Here is a 21,091-nt window from a genome sequence, read left to right as displayed (position 1 = left end):
CCCACCCCTTCTGCAGGTGCCCAAATGAGGGGCCAGGGTCTGGTGCTGTCACCCCCACCCAACTCCCTCCCTGCATGACTCCCTTCTTCCCCAGGCCCAGCTCTTCCAGAAATCCCTGCATGCTCTCACCCACAGTTGACAGAGGACCCCCTCCCAAGGGGCAGTCCCTCCCCTCCTCTCGGTGGGGAGGGGTCCTTGGCCCAGCCAGACTTGGGGACTGCACCTGGCTTCCTCGCTGAGTTTGCCCTGCGAAGGGGAGAAGGGGAGGGTCCATGAGGGTGTGAGTAAGGAACACTTAAGACAGGTTCCTTCCAGGGTGGGGGCTGTAACATTGGGGTGGGGTGGGGGTGAGGGGGCAGTCTTCGGTCCTTCCCCAACCTCCTGGGAGCTGGTTCTCAGGGCCTGGCTGCTTTTGCAGACCTGGTTGAATTGACAAGTGAAATTCTTGCCACCACCTTGCCCTAGCACCTCTGAAAAAGGCTCACTGCTGTGCCTTCAGGCATGGCTGGATCAGGTGCTCCAAGAACACCACTCTTTGCCTCTGTATTGACCTCGGTTTCAGCCATACTCTCCAGAAACACCAGCCAGAAAAGCTAACTTCCTACCAGCCCCCAAACATGTAGAGCTCCTGTGGATTGCCCACAGCCCTCCCCCTGTACCCCTTCCACTCCTCCCACCCCCTTTGAGCCCCCCTCCCTACATCCCCCATCTGCCCCCTCTCACACCCTCTCTTTTCCTTAGCATGCCCCAGCCTACCACCACTGACTGAAACAGCCACTGCTGCCAGCAGCAGCAGTCCCTCAGGGGTCATCTCCCATCTTTAAAAGGCCTTCCTTCAGCCTCCTGCCCCTCTTCCCACACAGTCTGTTCCCAAGGTTATATACACAGCTCGACCCCCAACCCATCCTCTCTCTACCTCCACCCCCTACTCAGCAGCATCCCACCTGCAGGGCATCCCTGGGAGCAGGGCAGCAGCTCACCACTCTCTGGCGCTCCTTGTCCCCAGCCTGATAATTAAGTGTGCTGGCCTGAGCCCTCACGTGGCACTGGCGACTCTGCAGCCACATAAATTGTGCCACGCCCCTGCCGTGGGTGTCACTCCCAGACACCGTGGGCCTCCCTGGCCTCCCCTCTGCTAACAGCTCCTCACATCAGGCCCAGAAACAGCCTCTATTCACCTGAGCTAATGCCCCAGGTTACTGGCCACATCAGTATAGTAAGTACCTTACTTATGAATGAGTTCCATTCCAAGAGCATAGTCATAAACCCAATTTGTGCAAATTAGCCTAGGTACCCAACTAACACAATCGGCTATATAGTACTGCACTGTAATAGGTTTACAATACCTTTCATACAAATAACACATAAAAAAAAACACATAAAAACATTAAAAAAAAACATAAAAACCAAACACAACAAATAAAACCTTTTTAATCTTATAGGACAGCACCTTGAAAGTACTACCGCTGGCATATAGGGGCCAGCACTGAGTGAGCAGGCAGGGAGAGTCACTAACTGGAGGAAGGGAAGGAGGTGAGAGATGGTGGAGCCAAAAGATTGTCAACAGTAGGAGACAAGAGGGCAAGTTGCAATTTCACTCACATCTGACGTTGACGGAATGCACGTTAGCATCTTTGAAAGTTCACAACTTGAAGGTTTGTGTGTAGGGGACTTACTGTAGTTCGTTCCTTTTACTCCCGGGTAGTACTGCATCGAGGGCTTCCCACAGGGTGCAATGGCAAAGAATTCACCTGCCAATGCAGGAGATATGGGTTTAATCCCTGGACTGGGAAGGTCCCCTGGAATAGGAAATGGCAACCAACTTCAGTATTTTTGCCTGGAGCAATCCATGGACCGAGGAGCCTGGCAGGCTATAGTCTATGAGGGTCACAAAGATTCGAACACAACTGAGTACACATGCAAGCATGGTTATTTCACTGAATAAATAACCTCCGGTTTATATGTGTTCACCTTGATGGAGTACATTTATATTAGAAAAAGTGACACGGTTCCCCAGGTGGTCCCGCCATGTCACACAATGACAGCACACATGAAGTTCCATCTGGCCAGGACGCTCACAATGTGATACCATTGATCATCATAGTTTGAGCCAATGTGGGCACGTGGTGGCAACTTGCTGTGGTTTTCACTTGCTCCTCTCAGATGACCAGTAATGGTGAACACCTTTCCATTCATGTATTGGGTCACTGGCATGTCTTCTATGAAGCACCTATCCAAGGGCCTCGCACATTTCTTACTGAGCTGTCTATTGACTGCTCAGTTGTGGAATTCTTCCTATTAATGTATGCTAGACACAAGTCCGCTGTCAAGAGTACACACCACAAATGTTTTCTGGAAGTCCCTGGCTTGGCCTCTCTCTGTCACAAGAGCACCTGATGAGTGGATCTGTAAGTTCCAATTTTCCAATCTTTTCTCTACAGCTTGTGCCTTCTGTCCCCTTAGAAGTCCCTGCCCACTCCCAGGTCACAATGATCTGTGACATCTTCCTCTAGAAGCTTTGTGGTGTTAGCCCCATTTTCAGGCCTGTGATCCATCTGTAAGCGACGCGTGTGGTGTGAGGGTAGAGCCAAGGTGCACATCCCCCATCGGGATCTGGTTCACACCAGCAAAAACCTAGTGACCATAATGTATGGATGCATTTCTGGACTCTATTTTGTTCATGGATCCTATCTGTCTTTACACCAATACTGTGCTGTCCTGATTATTTTCTCTCTACAGAAAATCATGAAATCCAGGGGTGGAAATTCTCCAATTTTGTTCCAAACTGTCTTGGCTCTTCTAAGTCCTCTGCAGATTCACATAAGCTTCTGGAATCAGATTTCAGTTTCTATGAAAACTGCTCAGTTCTGACTGGAATGGCATTGAATCAGTCCAGACAGAACCACTGTCTTCACAATACTGGGTCCCCTCCAAGGGCTCAGCATATTTCTCCCTTTAGGTCCTCTTTCTAATTTCAATGTAAAGATCTTTAACTGCATATATTCCAAGGTACCCCCATGTTTTCGGTGGTGGTGGTGATGCTCTCTTTTGTACTTTCTACCTTTCTGGTACATGAAATTATGTTTTGTTCTGGATACTGACCTTGCACTCTGATATCTTACCAAACACACAGCTCAGTTTCAATGTGTTTGTAGAGTCTCTGGGGATTTCTATGTCCATGATTGTGCTGTCTAAAGTCCTGCCTTCACCTTCTTCATCTCCAAACCTCATGCCGCATTTCTCTCCTCTGCCTTTCTGCCCAGCTGCCACTATAGTTCCCTGGGGGGTGCACATGGTCAGAGCAGACATCCTGGTCATGGTCCTGGCCCGGCCCAATGGCTGTCTATCCCAAGCCCACACAGGAACGTCAGTCAGACTTGAGACAACTAACAATTGTGCTCACAGGAGGCATAAACACAGACACATGTGTGCCTCTCAGCTGCTGGCCACACTTCTGTCGGGGGTCATTCCTAGGGAGTGTCAGTCTGCACCTGGGCGAGGCCCTGGGCAGGACGACCAGACCCAATCAGACGTGCAGATAAGCTGGAACCAAGGCTGCACCTGCAGAAATGCAAGTACTGCCACCCTTCACTGACTGAACTAGTTTATCTCAGGGCCAAGAACTTATCATTGTTCAGTTGCTCATTCATGTCCGACTCTTTGCAACCCATGGACTATAGCACGCCAGGCTTCCCTGTCTTTCACTATCTCCTGGAGTTTGCTCAACCTCATGTCCATTGAGTCGATGATGCCATCCAACCATCTCATCCTCTATTGCACCCTTTAATTTCTGCTCTCAATACTTCCCAGCCAAGGACTTAGTGAGAACAAAGTAATAGTCATGGGGGAGAGTCCAAGTATGACCTCAGTACTCAACCTCCAGCACTCTGGTGCAGAGGGAAGATTGGAAATCATGCCCTGGTGCTTCCTGCTAAGTGTTAGTCACTCAGTCCTGCCCGACTTTTTGTAACCCCATGGGCTTGTACTCAGCCAGGCTCTTCTGTCCATGGAATTCTCCAGGCAAGAATACTGGAGTTGGTTGCCATTCCCTTCTCCAGGGATCTTCCTAACCCAGGGATTGAACCCAGGTCTCCAGCATTTTAGGCTGATTCTTAACCATCTGAGCCACCAAGAAAGGCTCTAAAAATTCACATCTACCCTCTTTCATCGCCAGCATCACAGGTGTTATGGGCTGAACTGCCTCCCCTACCCAAAAATTATCACGCTGGGGGGGTCCCAACGCCCCAGGAGCTCAGAACGTGACCTCAGAACATGGCCGGGTCCTCACAGAGGCCATCAAAGCTCAAATGAGGTACTAGGGCAGGCCCTCACCCAAACGACTGGCATTTTATGAAAGGGAGAAATTTAATCACGGAGACAGATGTGCACACAGAGAAAACGGCCCGGCAGGCAAAGAGCGACGCTTCCACAAGCCAAGGAGCGGCAGCACGTGCACAACCGCCAGGAGCCGGGGAGGCCTGGGCGCGCCCTCCACACCACACTGCCTGCATCTGGGTCTCGACCTCAGCCTCCAGCACGGAGACGACCAACCGCAGTGCTGCGTCACTGGGGAGACCGACACAACATGGGTCAGACTGAGGCTGTAACTTGACAGAAACCCACGTATCTTGGGAGGCCCAGCAAACCAGTCAAAATCAACATGAGACATGGACGCCAACTGCCATCACACAGGCGAGGCCGGCGGCGGCTCTGGCGAGACCCGTGCTGGCATGAACTCGGCGGCCGAACCCCTGGCAGAGGCCCGCTCAGGAACCACAGTGCTTCAAGGCCAACCTGTCACTCACCGCCAGACAGGGCGGGGCCTCCAGAGACCACACCCCCTCCAACAAGCTGGGTCCGCGTCAGGGCTGGGGCCAGGACGCCCGCATGTCCCCACCCCCGCCTTACCTTCCCTCTCCCAGGGGCGCCCCAGGCCTCTGCACGGACAGCAGCCCGGCGTCCACGATGCACGAGTCCATCCGTGTCCGAGGAAGAGTGGCCTGGCAAGGAGCAAGGCCTGAGCTCGGCTCCTGGGCCCTCGCACGCGACACCAGGTCTGACTCTGGAGGCAGGTCCTGTCCTCGGAGGTGAGGCTATTACTACCGGACTCGCTGGGTTTTAGACACTGACTCCTAACAAGTGGCTCATAAAGACACACCTCAGCAGAGCCAGAGCTGAATCTCTGGCAGCAGAATCTATAAGTGGAAAACTGGGAAAAACAGGCAAAACAGATACAGATAAATTTGTTTTTAATAAAGGAGTTAATTTTCTTTCAATCCTATATAAAACAATAGCAATTAAAAACTTCATTTTTGAAAGTAAAATATTTACATATGAACAAGTAACTGTGCAAAATTTACATGAAAAAATGGAAAGACAGGGATTTCCTAAAAGACAAAATAAAAGGTGTAACAGTTTTCGGGTGTCCATAAAAAATACTGATCAGCATTCAGTTCACACGCGCGAATAAAGTCTAATATGAGAATTCACACAGAGAAAGCCAAAGTATTTACAGTCATAAAAGTACTATCAATAGACAATTTAATACAATAACCTCTGAAAATATAAAGAACCAATTAGTATATTTGTAATAAAAAAATAGGTACAAAGAAGGGGCTTTTGCTCTGGACGTCTGTAAAGTGGGCCCACAGCTTGCATACAGTCTCTTAGCAAAATAATTATAGTTACATAGCCATCTTCATGTTATGTGCCAAAAATTATGTACAATTACTGACAAAATACACCAACCATTTTTCAACACTTGATTCACACTGAGAAACAGTCTTTTGATGATTCTTCTCAACTTTGATTTTATTTCATCTAAGTTTTCACTTTTAGCTAAAAAACACAGTGCAAGTAAAATAGATTTATGCTGAAAAGGTTTTCATTTCTTTTAACTTTACAGCTTTACAAACAATAGCAAATAAAATGCATTTGTACAGATGCTGACCACACATTCAGAAGGAGCCGCGCGTCACCGGGGCCCCACAAAGCAGAGAGGGACAAGCCCCGAGGCGCAGGCGGACGGTGGGCTGCCTGCTCCTCGAGGATCCTGAACGGAGGGGCGGGGGAGGGGGGGAGATAAATAGTCTAAAAAATCAGTTTGCTTTGCCAACTGACTAATACAAAAATAAAATAAGTGAAATGAGGTCACTGGCTGTAGACACACACCTACGCAGTAAGCTGGGTTGAACTAAACCAAATGCACAAACGATGTAGAAACCGCTATGAGGTGACAAGAGGGCAGCTAGTTATTTGCTAAACGATTCCATCAGTTTTTATATATGGCTTGTTTGGCAAGAAGGCCACTCAATCAAAGATGAGTTAGGATTTAATTGTCCTGTAAGAGTACCCGCAGGCCTCTGTGTTCTCTGTTACAGAAACATGTTTTCCTCCGTACTGAAGAGTTGACTTAGAAACAGGAATATAAAACTGTTCCATTGTAAAGAGGTGGCTGTTTTTTAAACAATATCCCATTTGCTCGTTACAAAAAGGCGTAATCTGCAAATATATAAAAAGTCCCCAGGCGTCTCTGCTAAGAGGCCGCGTCCGTGCTACTTAAGGAATGCTTTGTACAGCAACAGTGAATGGCTTGTCTCACGTTCATTTTCTAAACAAAATATGAGGTCCCTGAGGTTGACCCGCGTGATCCTTTGCCGCGTGAACTGTCTGGGGGTTCCGACGCCGGAACTGCCTGGGACCGCCGAGCCTGGGCCCGAGCCCTGGTGACGAGAAAGGAGAAGACAGCCGAGTTAGTGGAGCGCAGAGGTGGGCAGGGCCCTCGGCGCTGGAAGGAAGGGGCAAGGCCAGGTGCTACCCCAGGACCGCAGGCCTGGGGGCAGCGCACGGTTCCCTACAGGTGTCCCACGGAACCCGGCTATGGAGGAAGCCGGGCCTGGACAGGCTTAGGCCAACTGCTGGAGCCGCGGTGCTCAGCCAGTCCCTAACAGAAGGGGTGAGGGCAGGGGGCATGACCCCGCGCCCACCTCCAGGCCTGGTGCTCTCAGGCACACACTGGAAGATGCTAACCCTGCGATTCCCCACAGAGCTCAGACTCTGGCCCCGGGCACAGAAGGAAAACGTGGCGGCTCCTGCCCCAAAGGGACGCAGAACGGCTCCAGGGCTCGTGGCTGGCATTGCTGGTGTCCAGGACTCAGGTGGGCTGGCACTGCACCTGCGATGGCCATGTCACCCACCACTTCGCCAACAAAGGCACATTCCCAAAGCCGCAAGGTCCAGGCTCGTGGGCTGGGCGGGCTGGCGGTCGGCAAGCTGGGCTGCAGGACTCTTCAGTCACCATGTCGTCTGCGGCCTGGAGGGTGGCCCCACTCCCTTGGGCTGACAGTGGTCTGCACTGCTCGGCACCCAGTTTGGTCAGCCTGCGGGGGGATCCGGCCGAAGGTGTGAGCTCTGGCGCCTGCCTGCTTGCCGAGCTGGGGTTCTGGGTGCCTTCCTGCCGTGTCGCCGCCCCCCCCAGCAGCAGCATCCATGATTTCAGCACGTCTGTCACCGTCTCCATCCGACACTCGTGGGCGCAAACCATATAACTCCCAGCTGGACGGGTCTTGGTTTTCCGTTCAGAATAAACAGGAAGTGTCTGTATTCTGATGGTTAAAGTTGCTCATGTGTATTTCAAGTGCAAAACTTACAATGGAACTTTTATTGCGTTTTCTCAAAGTTTAAGAAGGTGGGAGCCATGAGTCCTGTGATGCTGGAGGAGGCCGCAGTGCAGCAAGCGGCCAGCAGATGGCAGGCGAGGCATCCCATGCGTCTTCCGTTAATTTACGAGTTCCTTACACCCCCCTTCAGAACCTTAAACACCGGTCCCTCCTCCAGACAAGTCCTCTGGTGACTACTTGTCCGTGTTTGAAACAACTACTTAGGTTTTCTTGCCAGTTTTCCCTGAGTCTCCATAACAGCCCTATAGGAGCATTTTGTGTACAAAACAAACAGCGCCCCTGAAAAGGTGGTGATGAAAACACATAGCCAAGAGGAACCAGGAAAATGGGAGCTGGCCTGCGCCCGGGGCCCTGTGGGTCTGCACCCTCAACACGGGGGAGCCTGCAGAGGCCAGTGTCTGGAGAGACAGCTGGGAGGAGCGGACGGGGCACCACCTGACCTCGAGGCTCACAGAGAACAAAGCGCTACCTAAACCATGGGCCAGGTGTCTTCTGTGACACTCACTACAATTCTGGACCGTGTTTGACGCTCTTACTTTCAAAATAGTTCAATGACCAAAACCAGCTAGGAGAAGGGTGAGGGCTATCACTTCAGGCACAGAATGTAAAGGATGCTGAAACTCAGAAATCAAGGTAAATGATATTCTAATGAAATCTTTTTCAGAAGTCAAAAGTGGCTCCAAACAAGACAAGCAAGCGTTAGCACAGCCCACAGCGGGACTCCAGGGCCGTGGCCATGCTGGCCACGCTCATCATGTCTCAGGCACCAGTGGTCATGAGGTGGCCACATGTCACTCTTTCATGGACTTTAACAAGAAGCCTGTGCTCAAAGGCCTCCTACCTGACACTAAATGTCGTCCAATGTCATAGGGTGAGTGCCAGCCTGTGACCAACTAGCTCTGGGGTGTCCTAGCCACAGAAGGCAGTCACAGGAACCCAGTGCCCAGCCTGCAGGAAGTGGCCCTAGGTTATCAGCAGTGACCTCAGATGACAGAAAACTGCACGGAAGATGCCAGCATCCACTTTCACCAACAGGTTCAAGCACAGAGGATGATGGATTTGTTCTGTTTTGCATGTGCAGCGGTTGGGGTTGAAACACAGCAACCTTGGACCCCAGCTCCCCACCTGAAAGCACTGTGTGAATTCAACCTGTCCCATTCCAAGACTGTCAAGAGGATCAATGAAAGGCTATCCCCTACTGTCTCCTTTGAAGGCAACCTTAACACTGTCGAAAATGCCACAACCAACTTGACAGGCAACAAGTACTCAATGCAGGAACCAAGTGGAAACAATCACCTTAGCCCCAACCTGCCTGGCTCGCCAGTCACTTCACTCAGGCCCCCGAGCCATGCACAATGGGCCATGGCACCTGGTTGCAGCTGCAGGGACCTGCCACGGGCCTTCACCACGGTGGCAGAGAGCACCAGCCCCTCGGGGACTGTCTGGGGGAACTCGCACGGGGGGCCTTACTGCCACTCCCCCCAGAGCACCTACAATAGTAGCAAGAGGTCCACACCATGAGAGGGTGTCTGAGTGATGCCCCACGTGCCAGGTGGTAAGTAACGGAGGTCAAAGTACCAAGAGCACAGACACCCCCTGGCTTGCTCTGCTCCTCTTCACACCAGTGCAATTCCCGAGCTTGTCCACGCCCGAGCACAGGCAGCTGGAGGGCGCCAGGGACCCCCGGCACTTGGCTGAGGAGAGCCAAGGTCACCCTGGTATCTTTCATCATCTCCCCCAGGGCCATCCAGAACAGGGAGGGAACACAGCATCCGCACTACATGAAGATGCAGCCCAGGCTCCGCAAAGACCGAGGAGGGGGGCTATGCCCCCATGATGCCAAGCAGTAGACACAGCAGCGAGAGTCCTCCTCCCACCAGAGCAGGCTGGGGGGTGCCTAAGTGCACACCAAGAAGTGAGTCGGGAGGGGTAGGGTCCTGCGGGTTCCACCAGAGGACCTCAGCCCTCCACATCAAGAGAGACACCAGCTAAGTCATTGGGCTCTGCACAACAGTCAGGAGAGGGCGTCATCAGACCACAAATCTTGTCAACACCCATACCACGAAATTAACAAGAGGAAGATCAGCAAGACCACCAAGAACCACCACAAGCAGTCAGAAAATGAAATCCCGCACATATCAGGTCCAAACGCAATATGGAAAAATAAGCAACTACAAGACAACCCTTTCAACAAAAAAATGTACTTACACATTGGAGGGTATGAAAATCACCTTGAATCAAAAACTCAAAATATAAGGGCAAGATGGATTAAAAGCCAGAAAGAAATGAGAGTGGACTGACTCAAGAAAGAAATGAGAAAGAAAGACAAAATTATCTGATACACAAATAAAATAAACTGTAAGGTGCTCAGGGGAGAAAAAACTCGAATAAAAATTCATAAGCGGCAAAGAAGAAAAGCAGAACAAAAGAAGAGAAAGGAGACAAAGGGGAAAAAAATTAAAGGGCCAGGAACACACAGGGTAAAGGAAGACACGAAAGGAGGACACACACTGAGCCATCGGAGCCCCCAGAGAGGGAGCCAAAGGTGAGGGCAGGAGTAATACACTAAACCATAATCTGAGGGAACTTGCAAGAAATGGAAACCAAAAACCAAACCTACATGGACAAGGCGAGTGGGCACCTAGGAAAATTAACCCATAAAATCAACTTCCACGAAGCCTCATAAAACTGTCAGTTTTCCAAGATAAATTAACCTGGAATCAGGCTTTCCCAAAACCATGCTGCTGCTGCTAAGTCACTTCAGTTGTGTCCGACTCTGTGCGACCCCATAGACAGCAGCCCACCAGGCACCCCCGTCCCTGGGGTTCTCCAGGCAAGAACACTGGAGTGGGTTGCCATTTCCTTCTCCAATACATGAAGTGAAAAGTGAAAGTGAAGTCACTTAGTCGTGTCCGACTCTCAGCGACCCCATGGACTGTAGCCCACCAGGCTCCTCCATCCATGGGATTTTCCAGACAAGAGTACTGGAGTGGGTTGCCATTTCCTTCTCCTTCCCAAACCCATACAGTAAGCCAAAGTGAAAGCTGGTCACACAGTGTCCAACCCCATGGACTATAGCCTGCCAAGCTCCTCCGTCCATGGAATTCTCCAGGCAAGAGTACTAGAATGGGTTACCATTTCCTTCTCCAGGGCATCTTCCTGACCCAGGAATCGAGCCCAGGTCTCCTACATTGCGGGCACATTCTTTACTAACTGAGCCACTAGGGAAACCCCTATACAGTAAGCAAGGAAAAGCATTAAAAACATCACTGAAAGCAAGCATGAACCAACATTTTTATATCCAGCTTGACTGCCCTCCACATGAAGGCCACAGAAAAACCGTTTCAACTTGCAATATGGCAGGGACTCTGCACCTGAGCTTCGTGAGAGCTTGGCCACAGGTCAGGGTCATCCCAGTGAGAGAGAACAGAGAATCCGCAGAAGAAGGGAGAAATAAGCATTTATAATACAAACACACAGCCGCTGCGACAGTGACACTGAGGAAGTGGCCGGGAGATGACACCGTATGCCATGACGAAGTAGAAATGACGTGACAAAGAGTGAAATGGAAGGGGTCACAGGACCCATAGGGAGGCCGTGTGGCTGCCTGGGGCCAAGGAGAATGCGGACCTGAGCTAAGAAGTCCAACAGGAAACATCTTGGTTACCTCGTGAAAACCCGGGGCAAAGACACCCAAACACTTACATACAAAAGTGACCACTAGAGCAGAGGCACACACCTTCCTAAACACAATTATCTTAACTAAGGAGCAAAGACTACACATCACACCAAAACAATCATAACCCTAAGAATCTGTGACAGAGTCTGAACCCACATGTCAGCTGCATCAACACAGATGATGGGCTTAACTTGTGCGTGATGGAAAGACACTCGCCAGCAGGACTCAGAGGACAGGACCCTGCCGCACACCACACAGAGGTGCACCTACAGGAGAGGCCACGGGCCCAGGAGGAACAGAGGCTCCAGACCAAGGGGAACAGGAGAGCAGGGGAAACAGGCCTGACTGAGGACAAGGGGGACACCGAGCCCCCTGGGCACGGACAGATACTTCATGATGCTAAAAATCGCAACTGACTGTGAAGATACACTTACGGGTATGTACGTATCAAATACCACAGCAACCCCCAGAAAAGCAAAACCCGCAGGAGATGAAGACAGAGTCACTGACAAGGGTGACTGTGGAGCTCCACATCTAGCACAGAACACAGCAGGTGGATGCAGATAAGCCGAGAGTCGGTGTAATCCAGGAGGTTCTGTAAACCCCACGAGAGCCGATACCCTGTCCTGAGAACAAGCACCCACAGCGCATTCACAAACACCAAGTATCCCTGCTGCCCAGCAGGTCTGCAAAACTCAACAGCATGGCAACACACGGTCCTACACGTGTCCCAGCAAAAGGAACCATGGCTCCAGGGAGACATGGCCGACCCCACAGCTACAGCAGGAAAACGTGAGGTGGTGTGGGAAGGAGAGAAACCTTCAGAAGGTAGCGGGTTAAGTGAGAGGAGACAGAAGCCAAGCACAAGGGGCCTGTGGTAACTGAGCAGGGCCAGGACCGGAGACCCCACTGCAAGCCCCACCGTGACAGAGGCAGGCAAGGAATGGAGGAGGTAGAGAGGGCAGATTCCCCCAACAAAGGCCCAGGGAGAGCCCGAGGCCCCGAGCATGGAGCAGTGGTACGGACTGGGAGGAACAGGGGTTGACGGAGCACAGCCCCAGAATTCCCCACAAGACTCTCATTAAGAGAGTAAACGCATTTTCCAGCGGGGACACCCAAAAGCCCAGCTGACCCACCGCCTGTAGCGGGACACCCGGATGTCACCGCCTCCTGAGATGACGCGCCGAGGACGCAGCATGGCTGGGGCGACACTCCAGCCCCGTTATATCACCTGGATTTCACCGAGAGGAACCTGACAATGCACCCAGAACAAGAGACCGCCTACCAAACAACTGATAAACACTCTTCCAAGTGTCAGGTCAGGAAAGACAAGGAAGCACGGAGGGCTACAGAGACCGAACACCAGGACAGGGCCCTGCAGCATCAATGGAGAGCAGGCACCAGCAAATACAGAGGAAATGTGCAAAAGCCACATCTGACTTAAAAAATAAAAAATCCAAACTATACAAACAACTCTAAAACCTCAATAACAAGAAAACAAACAACCCCATTTTAAAAATGGATCAAGGATCTTAAAAGGCACCTCACCAAGAAGATATGTAGATAGCAAATAAGCACACGAAGAGATGCTCCACATCGTATGTCACTAGGGAGGCGCAAATTAAAGCAAAGAGACGTTACCACATAACTATGAGAAAGGGCAAAACCCAGAACACTGGCAACACGAGTGCTGGTGCGGGTGTGGAGCAGCAGGAACGCTCGTTCAGTGCTGGTGGGGACGTGAAACGGTACAGTCACTTGGGAAGACAGTATGGAGGTTTATAGCAAAAGTAAATATACTCTCACCACACAAAATTGTGTCCCTTGGTATTTACCTGAATAAGTTCAAAACTCACATCCACACAGAAACCTGTACACAGATGTTTACAGCTCCTGTATTCATAATTGCCAAAACTCAGAAGCAACCAAGATGTCTTTTGGTAGGTGATGTTTAAGTAAAATGTGATGCATCTAGGCAATGAAATAGCAACAAAACAAAGTGTGTTATCAAGCCATGAAAAGACATGAAGGAACCTTAAAAACATTCAACTATGTGAAAGATGCCAGTAAGAAAAGGTTACATTCTGTCTGGTTTCAACTCTATGACACTGGCAAAGACAGAACTATGGAGTCAGCAAAAAGATCATGGGTTTCAAGGGAGTGGGGAACAGGAGGGATGAACAGGCAGAGCATAGAGGATTTTTAGCGCAGTGAAAATACTCTGTGTGTGATGCTATAAAGGTGGATAGGTTATTACATACATTTGTCCAAACGCACAGAATGTACAACACAAGAGTGAGCCCTGATATAAACTGTGGACTCTGAGTGGTGATGACGTGTCAATGCAGGTTCATCAGCTGTAACATATGCACCATCTGGTGGGGGCATGGATAATGGGGGAGGCTGTGCAAGGGGGTGGAGGAGCAGAGGCATAGGAAAAACTGTACTTTACATTCAATTTGACTGTGAACCGAAAATTGCTCTAAAATATGAAGTTTACATATTTAAAATTAATTCTGAAAGACAAAACCCAGTAATGTCTTGAGTTCACAGTATCACAGCACTACTTCACATCAGGAAGTTGAGTGAGGGGTACACGGAAACTCTACCCTTTATGTAACTTTTCTGCAAGTCTACAATTGGCTCATAATAAAAGTTCTTAAGACATACCCTAAGGATATAGTCCTAAACTAAAAAAGAAAAACATCAAGCCTTATCTCTGATGAAGAAAAGCACTTGAAGGACTTTTTGAAGCTCCAGATTTTGTGTTTGTTATCACACACAAAACTCACTTTTCCGAAAGTCCCAAATCAGCACACCGACAATGCACGGTGCCACGCCCCCTCCAGTGACGCGTCTCCACTGTCTCCTCGGGGTGCTCCATCCTCCCAAACACCTCTCCTGCTCTCACCCACACCCACCCCGCCAGTCTCTACGTTGTAGGTATTTCAGTACCTAAGACAGAACTTGATCAACATGCCCTTCCCCTGGGCCCTCCCCTCCCAGCACAGGGACCCCAGCGGCCAGAGTGGTTGTGGGATTGGTTACATGGAGCAAAAACAAAGAAGAACCAAATATTCTGAGAAGAATGGAAACTTGATGTCTCACTGCCTGTGAAGGGACTCCGAAGGAAGGAAGGGGAGGAGCCTGGAAGAAGCCCTGAGGTCCTAGACTAGAATTTCAGGATCCACTGGAACGCATAGGGTCATTCTCAATACAGAGAGGCGCACACACGCACACAACTGTGCACAGACACACGTTCCAGTCTCTGAATGCTGGGGCCTCCAGGGCCTGGGGCAGGGACCCCGTGGTGACCAGCACGCACAGTGCTCAGACACTGGTCTCCAAATATCACCCTCCACTGCAGGGACGCTCCCAGGTGCCACGCGGGCGAGGACAGGGCAGGCACAGTCACCCAGACACCTCTCATGCTTACAGGTTGAGGGCAACGTTTCAAAAGGATATAGAACCAGCTTGAAGAAGCTTCCACTGATCAATCTAGAAACAACGAGAGCATTGATTACACCCCCTGAACACGGCAGGATCCATGTGTCCACACACGGTGATGAGTGGATGGATGGATGGAGGAGGGTGGGAGGGAGGCTCTTCTTCACAGCAGAAGGCAACCAGTAAATGTCGGGGCATGATGGACACAGAGCGCCACAGCCTGGCCCCTAGCCTGGAGGTCCTGACGCAGCGGGAGCCATGCGTGGGTGCTGAGGCCAGGGGAGGGGTGACAGGGACAGAGCAGTGCGTGACCCTGACCCCTCCTCACACAACACTAATGAACACCAAGGGACCAGGCAACTACACAGTGGGGAAGGCTGCTTTCTTAACCAAGCATGCAGTCAGGTCATCAAGGCTATGGTCACCAGCAGCAAGAAGTCAATACTGTCGGCCTAATGACACTGAGGATCGCCCTACAGAACCAGAAGCCTGTCCTCTCTAATGCTGTCAGGAATGCAGGCATCAGGCAGAGGCTCACACCACGTGCCAGCTGGACACTGCACACGCCCTGGACAGGCGGTGAAGTGCAAGCAGGTCTGGGGACCCTGGGCCATCAGGGCGATGTCCTGATTGCGGGGGGGGAGGGGGGTGCAGTAGTAACGTAAGAGAGTGTCCAGCATCATCAGCATTTAGAGGTGATGGGATATCCATCGGGAAAAGATTTTATACACATCATGTATAATATACAAGTGCACAGGCACACTGCATGTGTAAAGAGAAGAGGTGATGAAATAGAGGTGCCAAGTGTTCAAAACGGAAAATCTGGATATGGAGATTCTCATTCTGTTCTTCCAACTTTTCTAAAGGTTTGAAACTATTATAAATTAAAAGAAAACATGTTGAAAAATGTTAATCAATACATCCTGGAAAGATGGTGCCAGAGACATCAGAGGTTTTAATCTTCCCAAAGGCCAGAGAAAATCCAGAGCAGCTAGGAAGCAAAACCAAAGGCCAGCAGGCAACACACAGAACAAAACCAGTGGAGACGAGCTGCAAGCAACCACAAGCCTGGAGACCACCTCAAAACTATGCACGAAAAGCTGCCGGGCAGCTTTGAGGTCTCAAACCAAACCCTCAGGGTCTTCACCAAGAAGGGGGCAGGTTCACCTGACAGCAGCCACTAGACTGGGCTGGTACTCTGACTGTGGCCTTGCCACCAGGACCTCTGCCTGTGACCAGCCAGGGGCCCACACAGAGGGGACTCTGTGAGGAGTGAAACAGAAGCTGAGCAGGACAGGACAGAGGAAACAAAAAGGTCCAGCTAAGAGTGGAGAGGGGCAGAGCCAAGAATCACAGACAGCACATCTAACACCATGTGCAAACTATGGAAGAGGAGCTCAGTGAAGCCAGCAGATTTTCACACTGCCTCCTCCTGAATGTTTAAGACCACACAGTTCACACAAAAGTGAACCACTAAAAGGCTGAACCCTAGACAAGCTGCCCTAAGGAAAAATGAGAATAAGGAGCAGAACACCACCCAGAGAGATAATGGAAAACATCAGAAACACAATCAATAAGAAATCAAAACTATGATGTCTATTTCCAAACAGGCAGAGACACTGAGAAAATGGTAAAATGCATGAAAGAACAACATAAATCAAAATTAGCAAAACTTGGAAATGAGTTGACAAAGTCAAGGAAAAATTAGAAAGAAAAGAGAATTTCAGTTGAGAAATGAAGACTACACTAAAAAAGAACACAAGAGCAAATAAAACAAATAAGACACTAAGGAAGAAAGAAGACAGTAAGAAGGTTAAAAAGCATAAAACTTTTTTTTAAAAGAGAGATTAAAAGGATCGAAGAGAAAAGGCAAATACTGACGGTAGGTATGAAAGATACAACATATGAATAACAGGAATCTCTGAAGAGAAAAACAAAAACAAAAAAGAAAATGTTCCCGAATACAAAAACGTTCAAACTGCATGCTGAATGAACACAACCTCTCCCCAAGAACAACCACCTAAAAACAGCCGATTCCAAGTAAAATGCTTGGCTTTGAGGGAAAAGAATTCTGTGGGCAACTTCGGGCAGAAAGAACATGTGAAACACAAGAGAAATAAAATCAGACAGTCATCAGACAGACAGCAAACCTTTTACATCAGGGGAAAATATCTAATGTAACTACTTACTCAAGGAAGAGTCTCAAGCAAAGAAAATGTGAGCCAAGGATTTTATAGCTATCAAAACTGTCGTCAACACGCACAAATTTGGAGAACTCGGCCCCCAGGAAACATTCCAAAAGAATCCAACAGAGAGTAAGATGTGGAAAACCAAATGACTAAAGAGACATCCACAAAGACTAGTCAGTATTAACCATCAAGTTACTTATGGAACTAAGATTACCATGAAACAGCTGTGTGATGTAACCAAAACACACGCAAGTTAACAGTCCTTGCAGGAGTACAGCCCGCCCCACGTCCTCACTCCCGGGGTCCAGTCCAAGATGCCAAGGCCTTTCCCAGGAGTAAGGATCATACCCTATGCAAGACCCACCCTGACCTCACAGGGAAGGCAAATGTGCTGACTGAGCCCCACTGGGTGAGATCGCCACAGACCCTACTGAACACCGAAGCAAACGCAAAGCACACACTCAAGATGAGCAGCCGGTTGCTGAACTTAAACAAGCAGTGACACTCTTCAGAGGGTGATGATATATCATTCACAACATCCAGCGTACAGGTGACAATGTCTAGACGTGCAGAGACAGGAAGCTGTTACCACAGTTGCGGGCAAGAGCAGTCAACAGAGATCGAGTCAAGATGACCCAGATGTTGGATTTGACAAACCGTCAGAGCAGCTTTTACAAAGAGGTTCCAAGGATGATGGGAAAATCTGGCCTCAATAAGGAGCAGACAGGGAAATCTCAGCAAAGAATTAGCAATGATTTAAAAAAAGAAAAAGACCTAGGCAGAAATCCCAGAGCTGCAAATATGTCAACAAAGTAAAACTTCACTGGACAGGCAAGATGACAGAGAATCTGAAGATAGATCAGTAGAGATTATCCAGTCTCGAACAGAGAAGAAAGTGATTACAGAAAAACAGGTACAGACTCAGAGACCCACAGGGCAGTGTCAAGAGAGCTAACAGAGGTATACCTGGGAAACCCCATAGGAAAAGACTGAAACAGAGAAAGGTTTGAGGAAGTAAAGGCCAAAGTGCTGCAAATTTGAGGAGAAACAGTGACCTACAGACCCAAGAAGCTCAGAGAAGCCCCAGCAGAGGTCAAGAGAACCACGCCTAAACAAAGACAACAAACTTCTAAGAAGCAAGACAGTCATCTTGAAACAGTCATCTTGAAACTCATGACCAACAGGAAACAAGGATCGAAATCACAGTGGAACACTGAATACTATACAACTTCTTTCAGGATACAGATGCTCACACGTTCATGGCTGTGTTCACATCTAAGAAAGAATAAGAGTTCTGTAATTCTGCAAAGCACACTGGGACACCTCCCATCTTCTTTGTGAGCTGGAGCAAGACAACACAACTAAATGAGAATAGGAGCTCCCTCAGAAGAGACAGACCAGCACTAAGACAGGCCTCAGGAGATAGGGGAAATGTAAAGGCAGCTAAAGTTCTCAGAATCGCTTGTCCCTGTTCGTCTGTCATTCTATTAAATTTAGTTATACGTATCTGGATTTGCTTGGCCTATTCAAGAAGGTAGAGAAATTGACTTTAAAAAAAACAGAGTTGAAAGAAAAGAACTGTGAATATTCAGGGAAAATTTCATTCAAAATTTTAAGAAGGAAATTCAACCACTTTCAAGTAAACAAAAGCTGAAAGATCCCATCACCAAGCAGATTGCACTACCAGCAACACTAAATGCTGTCCTTCAAGCCAAAGAGAAATACTGCCGATGGAAACCTGGAACTCGGGGAAGGAACACCAAACATCAGAGATGGCAAGTCAGCAGGTAAATATAAAAGACAATGTTCTCGTCTTCCTGAGATTCACAACTGGCAGTTTAAAGAAAAAATCATGATACTTTAAAAGAGGGTTTGTAATTATATATAAAGATACGAGAGCAAACAAAACAGGAAACTAACAAAATGTGGACAAACAGAACCAGGCCACAGCTTTCCTTCATGCTGGGATCTGGGCTCACCTCACATCCACACTCAATGAGGACAGTCACCTCAAGGAAGGTCACTCTGCTGACTGAATGTCCCACATGGTCTCCAAAGTCAGCCTAAATCTCACTGTATAAGCTACAGAGATCAAACCTCCTCCTGCAAAGGGATGGCTCAAGTGACATCCACAAATAGGTTGATTTGAATATAAAGCATCGAATGTAAAACGTATTCTGAGGGCGGTGAGACAACATGTAAATGGTGCGAAAGCCCGACTCCCTGGAGGGTGAGTGGGAGGCTGACGCCCAAGGCCCTCCAGCCCCTGTCCCTGCATCCAAGCGGTACCTCTGGTCCCGATCCCGGTCCCGGAGAGTCCACTTTCCTCTTTTTCCGGGGCCCGATGGCGGCTAGTGCTGTGAGGTTGGCATCTCGCTGCCTCATCTGTGCCAGTTCTTGTTGCTGCATCTTTGTTTTGAAAAGCAAACAGAGACTGTCATTTTATGCACCTTTTTTTTTCTTACTACAAAAGTAATACACAGACACCAAAGGGTTTTCCAAATTTTTCTAAATTAAACTTTTAGTTTGACTTTTTTTAATATACAGTAAGCATATTTTACAATCATAAAAGTAGTAAAGCAATAATAAAAGAAATCTTTTAAAAAGCTCAGAAAACGTGAGCAAATTTTGAGAGTACAGAGATTAGATGCCCCGAATGAGAAATTACCAGGAAACGTAAAAGCAGGACACAAACGGTTTCCACAGGCAAACACCTGGAGAGGTGTTAGTCGCTATGTGGAGGCCCATTTCAGGTATGCCATCACTTCCTCAGCCCCTCTCTCACCCATCAGCGCTCAGGCTGACTACAAACACACTTTCCAGTGTGTTGTGCAGGTTCTTAGACTAGAAAAGCTTACCTCCTTTGCCTTCTGTTTCAGCCTTAACTGTTCTGGATCTTCTTGTCTGGATCGAGACTATTTTATCAAACAAGTAAAAAAGAAAAACAATTTATGACCTAAACGTTTCTCATCCGACAAACATGTTATCTTATTCGTGATATAACAAAATCTAAGTCTTACAACAGAAAACGTCAAATTTTTTAAATGCACCTAGCCAAATATCATCACAAAAAACAAACATTATTTTTGAGAAAATCAATACCACTTGGACAGAAGAACCATGGTGTGGCCTGTGGTGGGTCTGCCAACTGCAGAATCTGATGTGATATGACATGAGGATGGTGGGTACGGGCAGCCCAAGGGTGACGCGCGGCTAGGGGACCTGCCCACACACTGAGTGACCACTGCTGTTCGAAGGCTCCCCGCCCCGTGCACCATGTCATGAGGTCACCCTCAAACACCGCTCAGGCCCCCAGACACCCCAAGCATGAGTATGAGCGCTCGGGCTCCTGGATACCCGAATGAGTGTGTGCGCGCTCTGGCCCCCAGACACCCCGAGCGTGTGTGTGAGCCCTCAGGATGGAGATGGGAAAACTGAGTGAGCCGCAAGCACTTGCCTTTGCTGCCCGCATTAAGATCTCTCTTTCCTGTTCATCTTTTCTCTGTTTTTCAATTTGATCAAGCTGTTCAAAAAATTTGAGCTGAGCCCGGACATCACTTGCCTGTTCGTATCTGTCATCATCCTACAAAAAAGTGAAAACACTGTTTGTCATAAACTTGACAGCCCAGTCAGCCAGTCGGCGTACCGCTTCCGGCCTCCCTCGGCCCAATCCCCAGGCTGGTGTGCAGACTCCAACGACCCCCTCCACCTCCCAGCTCCACATCTGATAAGTACTCTGGATGCTCACATGCCGTCACAAGTGAGTCTCCTTGGGGCTCACAGGGAAGTTTCCATTTTACACACTTTGTCATCACTTGTTTTTTTTTTTGGTGCCAAAATCCAGGACCAAACATCACTTGATTTTTTTTTAAGTGACAGCGAAAATTTTTATAGTAACATTAAAAAAAATTTTTTTAAATAAACAGCTACATGCTTTTATTCCAAATGCTGCTCTGAAGGCAGTGCCTGGTAGGGCTCGGCAGGCACCTGGCCTCTCCACGGTGCCCCAAAAGTGGCCCTCCACAGAACAAAACGGAGAGCTGCTCCGAATCACAGGCAGGCGGGACCCCCTCAGGGCTGCAGGGACAGCTCAGGCC

At 49.0% G+C, this 21,091-nt stretch overlaps 1 protein-coding gene across 1 annotated transcript in view; it reads right to left on the bottom strand.

The window, feature by feature from the left end:
• Positions 1-5,232: 5,232 nt before the first annotated feature.
• Positions 5,233-21,091, bottom strand: part of TAF4 (TATA-box binding protein associated factor 4) — a 62,445-nt gene continuing 46,586 nt past the window's right edge. Inside the window, 4 exon segments of the mRNA XM_043883575.1 lie at positions 5,233-6,722; positions 19,284-19,403; positions 19,853-19,909; positions 20,452-20,577. Coding sequence (XP_043739510.1) covers positions 6,555-6,722; positions 19,284-19,403; positions 19,853-19,909; positions 20,452-20,577 — 471 coding nt within the window. The 3' untranslated portion in view covers positions 5,233-6,554.

The sequence above is a fragment of the Cervus elaphus genome, chromosome 23 (assembly GCF_910594005.1).
Source record: "Cervus elaphus chromosome 23, mCerEla1.1, whole genome shotgun sequence".
Classification (NCBI taxonomy): Eukaryota; Metazoa; Chordata; class Mammalia; order Artiodactyla; family Cervidae; genus Cervus; species Cervus elaphus.
The sequence above is the reverse complement of the archived record's forward strand: the minus strand, read 5'-3'. Positions and strand labels throughout refer to the sequence as shown.